At 34.9% G+C, this 12,687-nt stretch overlaps 1 protein-coding gene across 4 annotated transcripts in view; it reads right to left on the bottom strand.

The window, feature by feature from the left end:
- Positions 1 to 12,687, bottom strand: part of UBR1 (ubiquitin protein ligase E3 component n-recognin 1) — a 71,244-nt gene that overhangs the window by 46,476 nt on the left and 12,081 nt on the right. For 3 of the 4 annotated variants that reach the window (XM_013191821.3, XM_066998702.1, XM_048065317.2), the window contains 7 exons: positions 11,299 to 11,555; positions 8,700 to 8,778; positions 6,438 to 6,548; positions 4,316 to 4,446; positions 3,677 to 3,818; positions 1,893 to 1,955; positions 1,460 to 1,583 (listed from right to left, as the gene is read on the bottom strand). In XM_013191821.3, the coding sequence (XP_013047275.3) occupies positions 1,460 to 1,583; positions 1,893 to 1,955; positions 3,677 to 3,818; positions 4,316 to 4,446; positions 6,438 to 6,548; positions 8,700 to 8,778; positions 11,299 to 11,555 (907 nt within the window). The remainder of the gene's footprint in view (positions 1 to 1,459; positions 1,584 to 1,892; positions 1,956 to 3,676; positions 3,819 to 4,315; positions 4,447 to 6,437; positions 6,549 to 8,699; positions 8,779 to 11,298; positions 11,556 to 12,687) is intronic. The other variant, XM_048065318.2, reaches the window with a different exon arrangement.

Here is a 12,687-nt window from a genome sequence, read left to right as displayed (position 1 = left end):
AGTATTTAATGAAGCAGTTTTTTGGATCAACACATTGGAGTCCCCACGGGTTACTAAAGTTTGGAAATGAGCTCTTACATTAAAAATTTCAGAAGGATCAGAATGAAGTTTCTGACAGCATGGAAACAAATTGTAAAGAACGTTTTTCAGTTGCTGTTCTACCACATGAAGCAAAACCAGGAAAGAAACAGGAACCATCAGACTACCAAAAAGTTCCAGCTGAGTACAGAATATCAGGTTCTCCAACCATTTACAAATACAATCCAGAAGAGCAAGGACAGGAAGAGCGTTACACTTCAATGTTTGTGCTTGAAGACTTACATAAAACATATTAAAGCACCAGTTAACCTACAACAATTTCCTGGGCCAAAATGCTGCACACAACATGGGAGACTTTTTTGATTTTAGCTCATCTCATCAGCAAAAAAACTAAAATTCTCAGGATTTGCTGGGGCACTGACATTGACTTGTCTACACTCATACTGATGAGTCAACACCTAGCTGTCAGTTGGTATTTTAAATGCAGTAACTTCATAAAACTAAGAAAAGTTATCTAGAAAGAAAAATGTGGATAAGAAACAAGCTTTCAGAGAACTTCACTAGACACCTTGAAATAAACAATTACACAGTCAGGAATTTGTACTGATCAAAAGAACAGGTTGGGGAACTCAAACCAGCAACAAAACAATCAGTGAAATAGATGCATAGTTGGAAATAACTAAAATTTATAATATATATATATTGCGAGAAGAAAAAAAAATACAATTCTGATATCTGTATTTTAAGGGAAAGATTGAAAAGGAAGAAAGCATTCAGAAAAAGATAAAAAATCCACTTTATTATCTAACCTTACAACAGAGGCTAAAACAGACCCACAGATTTAACATATCAAAGCAGTGAGTAGAGATTAATCTATGCATGCTTGTAAGGTGAAAAGTTTTATAATGGCTTTAGTTTGGCTTAACACAGATATGACAAAACACAACATTAATCAAAATTAGACAGATTCAGCCAAGAAATTAAGCGTAATCTTCTTTAAAACCAGACATGTCATCAAGCACCAGAGCAATCTATGAGTTTAAAATAATATTTCCACTACTGCACCAATTTTTAAACTAAGCCTTTTTTTATTTTCTTGTTGTTTCTTTAACTGATAGTGTCTAATTAACAGCTATCAGACCTGACGCAGGAATTAATTCAAGTAGAAGATGTATGCTTTCACTGACAGAGATATTCTGCAGCTTTCCACCAGTACCTGGGACTGCAGCTTTCAAGCAAAAGAAGTCACCAAAATAGGGCATGTGATGCCGAAACTGGGGATGAAAAAAATTCTGGAGGAAACGAGAAAGCTCGTATTTTTATAAGGGGGTATCACATATAACAGTGCTAAAGAGAAATTTTTGAAAAAATTACTCGCTAAAATTCTGACATGGCATCGTTCTAACAAAGTTATACTTACGTGAATAGCTCATGAGTTTATTCAGCCAAGAGCCAAGGCGCAAGGCAAACTTCTGGTGAGCCATAACATCAGCATGCAGAACCTCCACATGAAGTGGTCGCTGAGAAACATTTTCAGAATGCCTCTAGGAATCAGGTAAGAATTAGCAGATATAAAAGATAACAGGAATTTCCATTTTTGTCTCCAACATTCATTACCTCCCCCAAGCACATGTTAACAGCAAACCCTAGCAAAAAATAAATTATCATGTTTCTTTTCTGAAGACATGTATCCATACCAAACGTGATAGGATAAGTTCAATTTTAAGAAATTCACAGACAGGCTATAAATGCATGAAAATAATAACTTTAAGACTGTACAACAGACAAATCTTTGATAGTAATAATGATGAGGTTGATTTTTTTTTAAATGAGTAAATATTTTAGGAAGTTACCTTGATTTCTTCTTTTGCTTCCTGACAAGAGGCATAACGTCCTGCTTTAACAGCTCTCCGACCCTGTTTAAAGAAAATATTGAATACAGGAACAATTTAAAACAGAACCAAATAATCACAAGCCTGATCCTGGGTATGTTTTATTGTTTGTGGAAACTGGGACCAACATCACTTACAGTGCTTTTAGACATCTAGAAGCAAATCAAAATTAACTGTTTTTTTTTCCTAAAGATAATTATTTGAATTAGCAATGGAACATCCTAATGTGAACTTTTGATATATCAATACAATTTGATAATGAAAATGCATATACAGGGTAAAACAGACAAGATGCATTTCCACAGAATACTATAACTAAAAGCCAGATCACCTTTCTTCCTAACACAAAATACACTCAATCCTGAATTGCTTTTCTAAAATCTTTCCTACTATTTCTTATTCCTGTTAAAGAATAGGAGGATAAATTAAAAGTATGGTTTTATAGTTCTTTCAATAAAGCCAAGAACAGCATCAGCTTAGTTCTCAAGTTCCACTCAATGGCTATCAGAGGTATGGACTTCGAAAACAAGTTTTCTACAAAGTGGAATTACGCATGTGAGGAAGCAGCTGTATGTTGTGGATCTGTTACAAACTAAACAATATGACCTAGTCCTAAGCTGTATTGGGTGCTTTGTAAGATGTCTGATCAACACTGGATCTAAACTCCAGGCTTCAATCAAAACAAACCCTTATAATTCAAAGAACATCAAATGTAACCTTTAAAGTTTCTCTATAAATCATATATGGTTACATACCTGGTACATATTTTACAAACCTTGTAACTACAAGACAAACCTTGTAATTACATAGGACTGACAAAGCAACTACAAATAGAATGCAACTAAATTTCCATTACCTAAACAAAGAAAGACATGAAAAGAAAACACTGTTTATAGACTAAAAAAGAATTCTAATATTATTAAGATCTTCTATAGCTAAATATACATCAAATACATACTCAGCTACAGAAAAATATAGTTTGTGGGTGCAAATACCTAAGTTTTATATTTTTGTGAGGTTAAAAAAAATACAGCTGCAGTTAAGCCACGCACTGAACATGCTTCTCCCCCACATCCCAGGAGGTAAAATACCAAAGAACCATAGAAAGGTTTGGGTTGGAAGAGACCTTAAATATCATCGAATTGCAACCCCCCTGCCATGGGCATGGACACCTTCCACTAGAGGTGTGAATAAACCTTAATATTTACATTAAATGGGACACTGGTTTGAAAAACAAAATAGTAAAATTGACAGGTTTCCCCACATTCCTTCATGGATTCTTCCTAGTTTTATTTGCTTAATTTAAAGCTTTAAGATTCTCGCATGAAGTCTGAGCCAGGAAAAACACTAAGCCTTGCAAAATTCTCATTAGTCTCAACAGTTCTCATTAAATATAACTGAATACGCATATTACTGCCTTTAATGTTTTAACAGTATTTGTCTAAAGAACATCTCATCTGAAAAGAAAAAGAATAGGAGTAAAGAAAATATGTCAAACACAAAAGGAACAACTTCAGGCAAATCAGCTCTTTCCCTTCTCAAGAAGAAAAAATTAATATAGTTTTAAAACTTTCTTGAAGAATGGCATACTTCTACAAGTGCTGATTAACAATTATTCTGCAACATGACTTTGTCTCTCCTTGATCTCCCGTGTCCCAGAAAGGAAGATTCTACGATCAAAAGACTATAGTGGCCCTTCCTAACAATTAAAAAGTGACCTTTTCACACATCCAGAATGTACTAACCTCTTTATCTATGGCAGTAGTATGCAACTGGGCTTCACCAAGTTCACAGCCGAGTGCTCTTTGAAGGCTATAGATGACGTGATCATAAGAATGATGTTCATCATTGAAAAGGACACAGTAGTAGCTGTCTACCTTCTCTCTACTGGGAAAAAGCCAATATTTCATCATACAACTGAAAATAAAAATGTAAATAACATCCTATCCAATATAAGCAACATCTTACTTAAAAGCTTGAGAGAAATCTATAACAAAAATCAAGCTTTTTCTTCATGTTAAAGACACATCCCAAAACTCCCTTACCATATGTACCAGAAAAATCTGCATAAACCATATACCAAGTACAAAAGAGATTTACATTACCTGAATATTCTGTTATTATTCCCTTTGCCATTTTATGATCCCATTTGTCATTTTAACCTGACACAGAACAGTCTTTTTTCCATTTGGAGCACAATCACACACACTATTTTTTCCATAAACTATCAAACATTTTTCTCAGTATAATTGTAGGTCAAAATTCCTCTGTTTACAGAGCTTCAGGCACTAATAAGTTTGCATGAACGTAGTAATGCCAACAGGCCCAAAAAAAAGAACCAAAATTTTTAACACCTCAGAGAGAAAGTTTGAAATGCTCCTTACCTAATTGTGAGCTCCGGAGGCAGTTCCTTCTCTTCTTCCCATATAAGCATATCTACCATGTATTTTATCACGGAAGGAAACACCCTCCTAGAGTGTTCCATAACTTCTTCATTTAACTGACATTCAGAATTCTGTAAAACAGGAGATAACATCAATATGCAAAAGAAATTTTAAAAATTAAAGAAGGGCTGGTAGGATACCTTATTACTAGAAATATTTCAGGAAATAATACTTTTCATGATTTTGAGGCAAATTCATCGCACCTAAATTCTTTTTAAAATGATTTCATCCCAAGGGTTCTCCTTAGTATTCCAAGAGTTTCATCATTCATTTCATTCATTTTTAATCTAGGCTGTGAAAGGCCTCACCAAATGTTTTAGTAAATTTCAATTTCTTAAAAAGCTGATAAAAAGCTTTCTGTACACCTGATGATATTATAAAGTTTGCAGTCCAAATCTGTTTTTTTTCCTGCTTTGTTTACTTTTACAGGTTTTCTCCCAAATATTTGATACTCCTTGAACAGAATCATCTGAGGAAACATAACTCCGTTTCTTTCAGAAATACCTAAGAATGACACTCTTGAAAAGCTCCTGAATCAACCATGCAGTGACATCTACCCATTTATGACTGCTAAAAAAAAGATCAAGTAAAATTCTGTTGTGTCCATACAATGCAATGTACTAGAGGAGAAGTGTAAATGCATTAACATAAAAAACTGCTTACAAAGCTCTGAAAAACAGACCTGCTAAGCATTAGAAGAAAAACTTGTGGTCAAATATATAATCTAAAAGGTCTGCCAATGAAATCATGATATATAAATATCACTGTGTACATAATTTTGAATACATTCGTGATAGATCTTTGTAATTAAGACTGCAAATACCTTGGCTAAATACTTTTCACTTAGGTGAACATTTAATTGATGAAATGAGATCTCCAATGAAATCTCTATTAATAAATGTCACAATAGAATGAAATTAAGATACATCTAATATAAATTGAAAGGGTAAAAGAATTTGCTCAAATTATGCCTCCAAAACGCATAATAATCCATGCTTCAAGTACGCTTCAAGAAACAAGTTTGTTGAAGAATAAACAACTTATGTTTCAGATAGCAAGGTTTAAAATAACTCACGGCCAATTTGTTATTTAAACCAAACGTGCCTAGAAAGGTAGGGTTTTTTTCCATCTCATCTCTGACAAATTTTTAAAATTCCTCAGTTTTCAAGGATATCAAGGATATATTCAGGCAAAAAGTGGTTTTGTTTGTTTGGTTTGGTTTGTTTGTTTCTTAATTATTATTATTTCTGGCTTAGCAAAGACAATTTGTAATAAATAGGGAACAGATGACTCTTAAAAGGATTGTTTTTCTGAGGCCATATTGCATACATGCATACAAGCTGTGCAAAACTGAGAACACTTTGCATCCTTACAAAAATCCAAATTAAACCTGTATTCAACTAATGTACACCTCGTATCATAACTAATTTTTTCTCCTAATCATGTCAGAATAGAATGCAAAACTCAGGAAAAAAATACCTGAAGCAACATATTTGCTGACATTCTTTTTGAAAATGGCTTTCAAGATGGGGTATTTCTTTTTAACGTACTGCTTTCTGAGGTACAATAAGCATGAGAAATCCTAGTTTGAGGTCGGTTTTAAACCACAGAGACTTATTTTCCAGTGCTAGTGACAGAAAGCTCACCAGAAGTAAATGAGAAAAAAAATTGTTCAGTAACACAGTAATGTGGGGAAAAAAGCATCATCAAAATCGAGTACTGTAACTAAACTATCCAATAGTAATCTATTTGTAAATAATAGCTGAATAGTACAGATAAAGAAAAGTGAGACACTGACATTTTTATTCAGAATCAGAGACAGAAATGGATGAGACAGGCTGTTGGAGCTGCTCTATTGTTTTTACTTTTTGTTTGGAGACGATATATGTTTTACCCCAATAAATACCTTCACCAAGGAAATCCTCATTCAACTCAATTGGACCTGCCACATGAATCATACGATACGTACTTTTATAGAAAGAAAAAAAGATTATTCCTGTATAAGTCCCAGAATTCCTAATATTTACAATATTTATTCTTTCACTTTAAGCAAAATTCTTACTTCTTTTGGAGAACCTGATGCTCCAGGCTCATGTTTAGTACACACTGGTCCAGCCTTCCATGCCTCCGTATCCCCACAGTCACAAAACCCACCTCCAGTGGAACTATGCATCTGTAAAAGGCATGAATTTCAGTCATGAAATATGTACATGAACAATGAGACACAAACAAAAACGTGCAATATTTAAGTCAAACACAAGTATAAATACCTACCTACAAAATACAAGGGTGCCTGTGTAAACTGCAGACTTACCACAACTAATTTATTTTTTTTTTTTTAGCTAGAAAAGTTGTCAGAGAAGCAAAGGAAAAAATAGAAACTTTTTGAGCAGGAAATAAATGGGAAAATACAGTTGCTGTTGCATCTTCAACAAATCTAACAAGAGGTAGATGAAAAAACATGCCTAATGAATAAGCATTTCATAAATGGCAAAATAGTATTTCTGGGCTTCCTAGCAAAATTATAGGGGTGATGCTCAACACCATCTTTACAAATTACTCAGAAAAGTTAAAAAATAATTTTAGAAGATGTGTGTATTAAACAGGTACTACAACTTAGTAGTACCTCTAGTCCTAACCAAAGAAAATAAGACCTAATCAGCATCTAAATACATTCTTGCAACTTTAACCTCACATTAATTACACTTGCAGAAACACTGACTCTTCATTTTGGCAGAAAGTTCAGATGAAACTCAGGCAAAAATAATTATCCATAGCTTACTCTAAAACCCCAATTCTAAAATAATTATAAAAACACTAAGTGACCCAATAAAAAACATTCAAAAATTCATTATTTACTTGATGTGTTTTAAAATAACCTGATCTAATTAGACAAGCTTCAAGCAGGAGATTGACTAGGTGACCTCATTAGGTCCCTTCCAACCTAAATTATTCTATAAACATTTGAAGAATACAATCTGCGTTCTTTAAATCATGTCTTTAAAATGAAAATGCAGCACAACTGCTACTATTTCCAGGCTGCTGTTTTGCCTGAAGAAAACAGTCTTGAGTTACTGAAAAATATGGAAAAGACAACAGGATACCAAACTGGCATCTCAACTCAGCTGTGATTCCAAATTGCTGTGTAATCATTATTGGCTGTTTTCCTGGGTTACCGTCTTATTCCTCCGTAAACTATGAGTGTTCACACAGGTATATGGAAGTTTTGCATAAGCAAGGCAGCTTTGTACATCTTTGAATAAATATTTACAACACATTTTCAGATCAGTAGACTTATGCAGAGGAGTAGAATATTTCATTTCTTCCCCAATAATTTCGGGATTGCTGGGACGTTCTTCCAAACTCTCAGTGAAACATATGCGCTTAAAGGGGATTTATGACCAATTCATAGTACAAGTAGGGCAAATCTCTGAAACAGACAATGCCAATTAATAAAATGAAAAAACACAAAAAAATCTAACCCAGTTTTCAGTGGTGAAGGATAACTGAATACATGTTTCTGTACATTTTCCTCACTCCTTGCAGCAGAATTAGACCAGCTTTAAAAATAAACACTGCTGTTCTCTGTTTTGGCTTCCAACACTATTAAAATTAAGAGGTATCAGTGTGGAGGGCAAGCAAACAACGGGCCTACAAAGCAAACAGTAGACAACAGCTTAGGCAAAGACTTAGTGAAGTATTATTTAAAAGATCTTTCTGTAGTTAAAGCATGGGACTCTCTCAAAGATAACACAGATTTGTCTCAAAGAGAATCAAGAGGATATCAGAAAGAGATGATCAAGTTCCACAACAAACTCCTTAAAAAGCTGATGCTTAACATTCCTTTTAACTTTTATAGTCCATGCTCTAAGCCTGAAGTAGTTTATGGATATCGAAATGGAGAAACAGTGGAAACGTGGAGACTGCATCAGTGATAGAAGCAATGAAATAACGGTCTCTGTAGACACATCCATTCTAAATTTCCAAACAGAATGTACTCTTGTATATATAGTACTGAAAAGGACTTGCAATAGGACTGTCATCTTCAGTCACAGCTTTTTGCTCTGGCATATACTATGTGATGTTGCCAAAGAGAACAACAACATATGCATTCATAAACACTTCCTACCCTTTGATTTTCTTAACTTATAAACTTACTGTTCTTTAAAGAGGCTTTATGTAGTTAGAAATGTGAGAAAGATTGAACTGATGAGTAAATTAGATTTTTTCTTGAATGAAAATTATTAGTTTATATGCAATTTCCTATATCTTCAAGTAAAATCTTTTCTAAATCTACGAGTAAAATTTCTTAAGATATTCATACCTTGTACCGGTGGTTCTTGTGAATGCTGTTCTGAAAGCAGTCCATACAGAGTACACAAGTTGGATCAACTGCACAGTCTCTGCAAAAAAAAGGTAATCGGAAAACTTGCTAAAACAAACACGCAACTCTTGCACACAAAAGAAAATGTTATTCTGAAAACTGAGATTAACAACAGGTTCAAATTAGAAAAACATTGGCTATTCCACATCACAGAAGTATGAAATCCATTTTTTTAGGCTTGAACCAAATACCTGCCATTTCAAATTCCATTAGAAACATGCTTTATTTCCACTTTTTAAAACTTGTTGTTAACATTTATATCTTCACCAGGAATGAACAGCTATTAAAAAAAAAAAAAAACAAGATTGACTCTTAAGTTCCCTTTACTATGGTTTCCAGCAATTGTAGCTAGTTTGCTATGCTACATTTATGCCAGGTTACCTCTGAAACTTTTTATAAACAGTTAAAAGTTAATATCTAAAGTAGAACTCCTTTACAAATTGAACTGAAGAATATATACTCTAAGATTTAATTTTAACAGTTTCAGTAAAGCACTCATACCTGAAAAAAAAACAAAAAAGCAATTACAATTCACGTGTGCAATTCTGTGCTCCATATGCATTTAAGCTTTATATTGCTTTTTTTCACCCTCAAACATGGTCATGCTTTCTTTAAATGCTGTGTCATTCTAAGCAAAATATGAATGATGTGTTTGATAACACATCAATCTTCATTTTATGCCATTCTTCACTACTTAGTTCAAGCCTTCCTTACAACTAAAATAGTATAATTCTGATTACAGAATCAATTTCCTCTCAAACCTTCCGATGATAATCTTCACTACAACAGTTTAATGGCTCACTACCACTCATTACCATAAACCTACTGCAATGTGAGCTAAAAGACAGAAAAAATAAGCCAGAAGTGCCTGACGTATTTGAATGTCCAATTCAATACATTCAGATTTTAATGTTTCAGAGCATATTATTTTTAGCATTTTAAAAGCCTAAAGCAAACATATTTAACTTCAGTTGCAGTATAAGTACAGTATCTCATAACTACTACTACACTGTTGCAAGACAGGAAGTAAAAAAAAAAACAGATAACCCCGAGAGATACATCTTTGTCACTCTGCCTGTTGTCATACAAGAACCCTGCACGGCTACTAACAGGATTATTTCTGTTTCAGCAATACTAAACAGATGCCTTGACCATCCTTTTCCTTCACCCAATCATAGAATCACAGAATGGTTTGGGTTGGAAGGGACCTTAAAGATAACCTCATTCCAACCCCTCTTGTCACAGGCAGGGACACCTCCCACCAGACCAGGTTGCTCAAAGCCTCATCCAGCCTAGCCTTAAACACTTCCAGGAACAGGGCATCCACAGCTTCTCTGGGCAACGTGTTCCAGTGCTTCACCATCCTCACAGTATCCCTCCTTAAATCTAATCTAAACCTACCCTCTTTTAGTGTAAAACCATTCCTCCTTGTCCTATCACAACACCCCTTGACAAAGAGTCCCTCCCCAGCTTTCCTGAAAGGTCGCTATAAGATCTCCCCAGAGCCTTCTCTTCTCCAGGCTGAACAAACCCAACTCCCTCAGCCTGTCTTCATAGAAGTGCACCAGCCCTTTGACCATCTTTGTGGTCCTCCTCTGGACTCATTCTAATACTTTAACGTCCTTCTTGTTCTGTCCAACAACCCACTGTCCAGTTAAGTGTACACATTCTAGCAAATATATAAGAACTTACTCAAAGACCACTTTCCTTTCATGTACAAGCCTAACTTATTTATAGAAAAAGCATAATAGTACATAACTGATTAAAACCCAATAGTGTAATTCACAAATTATTTTTACAGAGAGCTTTCTTTTTGAAATTTCCTAAATTCTAATGGCTGGATTTTTTATTTATTTATTTATTTTTTATTCATAGTAATATTCTTCACCCTTATTGATACTCTTCTGGCATTTCTGCTACAATTTTCTAGGCTTAAAGTAAAATGAAAACTACAAACCATGACAATTGCATCATAGCAAGACTAATGAACATCCAGAACAGTTGCAAACTTTAAATCCACCATAAAGATCTGTCATGTGAATGAATAAAATAATACCAAATCATTAGGTTGCCATTTTTAACATAATCCAGAGGGAGAAACAAGGAGAGAAAGGACCATTGTTTACACAGGTATTGCTTGAGCAGAGGACTGAGGATGCTCAAAAATGCTGGATTCCGATGCAGGCTCTGAAAGGTTGAATATTGCATAGTGCACAGATTTTCATGCCTGTTATCCCTCAGACCCAGGTACAGACCCCTATCAGACCCTATATTCCCATCTTTTTAATCAATGGCTTTCAGTACCTTTAGTATCCTTTCCATTTCCTTTCTTATTTCTCTGCCATAACCTGCTTTTTATACACAATTTTGCTCACTTTTTTCACTGTTTTGAAAACTGATGGCAGTATTTGCTTCAGAAAAGTAAAGACCTACCATGACACAAGCAACGATCAGTTAGCAAAGCAACTAAATTTATTAAATCCACTTACTGCATTATCTCACAAGAAAACATTCATAATAACACACCTTCAATTCCTACCTGCAAGAATATGTTGTCTCCCCTCCTTTGAACACCTTCCCGCAGAGCTGTGAGGTTTCACTCTGTTGTAGTTTCTCTAGAAATGTATCTGGGTCTTCCCCAAACAAGTAACGTTCCAGGGGGTAGAGTATTGCTGCCTGAACCATTTCTTCTTGTTTCTCCAGCAGGGGGTCCATCTCAGCTGAGTAAATATTTGGCACATGTTTTGCCAAGCACTGTAAAAACGTAGCTTGGAAGTCGAATCTTTCGTCACACCACTGCAAGAAAAGTACACCCATGGATAAGCATAAAGAAATACATACAGAAAATGGGATTAAGCAGTTCTACTGTGAATCCAGAATTCTTTTCCATATCAGAAGTCAGTTCTGTGAGCAATAAAACTCAAGAAAGCATGGTTTCCCAAAAATTTCCCTGTTGCTCACCTTTCAGTAGCTACCACAGTAACCTCTGTTTTCTTGAAGTCTTCTGTTAAGGATACCATGAGGCAAAAGTTGGCAAGTGCTATGCTACTGTGGAGCTACCAGTGTACTTAATTAATTTTCAACTACATGCATGTCTGCAGCCCAGCCAATACACAAATCTTGATGTTTGTTCAGCTGCCAGCAAAAGGGAAGAGCAGCAGCAGAGGCCTCCCTATCCTAGCTGGGAAATAAATCTGGGATTTGTTCCTTAGCCTGCTGATAGCCGCAAAACATATCCAATTGTCTTTGAAATTGTTACACTTCAATAAAATTCTGTTGGAACTGCTCATCAGGGTTATAAAGCTACTGAGGAAGAAAGAAACACAACTGATTTTAGAAACTGAATATCCTTGGGAAACCAGGCTGAAGAAGTGAAATTGTATTTTAAGAGAAGAAACATACTTACATTAGGAAAGTTAAAAACCTCAGGCCAAAATCTAAGACCCTAATTTCACATGCAACTACTCTAGCTCTCCAAACAGCTCTCTCCAATTGATGTATTCATCCATCAAGTCTGAATATTCTTTCACATTATTCCCATTGTTTAGAAACAGTGCTTCCCCCCCATCCCCCTTCAAATCAGATAACAAATTCACCCATCCAGCCTTCTAAGGACAAACTCTTTTCATATACAACCTTGACTTATCCCCAAAGACTTTTTTCGGAAGAAAAAAATATATATGCAACTTCACAAATAGCTCTAAGGGGAGCTTCCTCTAGGCCAGCAAGTAGAAAACGAGCAAAGCAACCACTGAAGAGTTTGGACTGGAGGGAAACCTCAAAGAAGCTGACCGTTCAACTTTTTTTAAAGGACAAAAATGCATGACATTATATACAAAAGGCAAAAAATAAAAATCTGATTTCTGACTTAACATAAAACCTACATCAATTGAATCAATGGATTGACCCCAGCATCGACAGAGATAAG

This window comes from Anser cygnoides, chromosome 5 (assembly GCF_040182565.1).
Source record: "Anser cygnoides isolate HZ-2024a breed goose chromosome 5, Taihu_goose_T2T_genome, whole genome shotgun sequence".
Classification (NCBI taxonomy): domain Eukaryota; kingdom Metazoa; phylum Chordata; class Aves; order Anseriformes; family Anatidae; genus Anser; species Anser cygnoides.
This window is presented reverse-complemented; position numbering and strand designations above follow the sequence as displayed.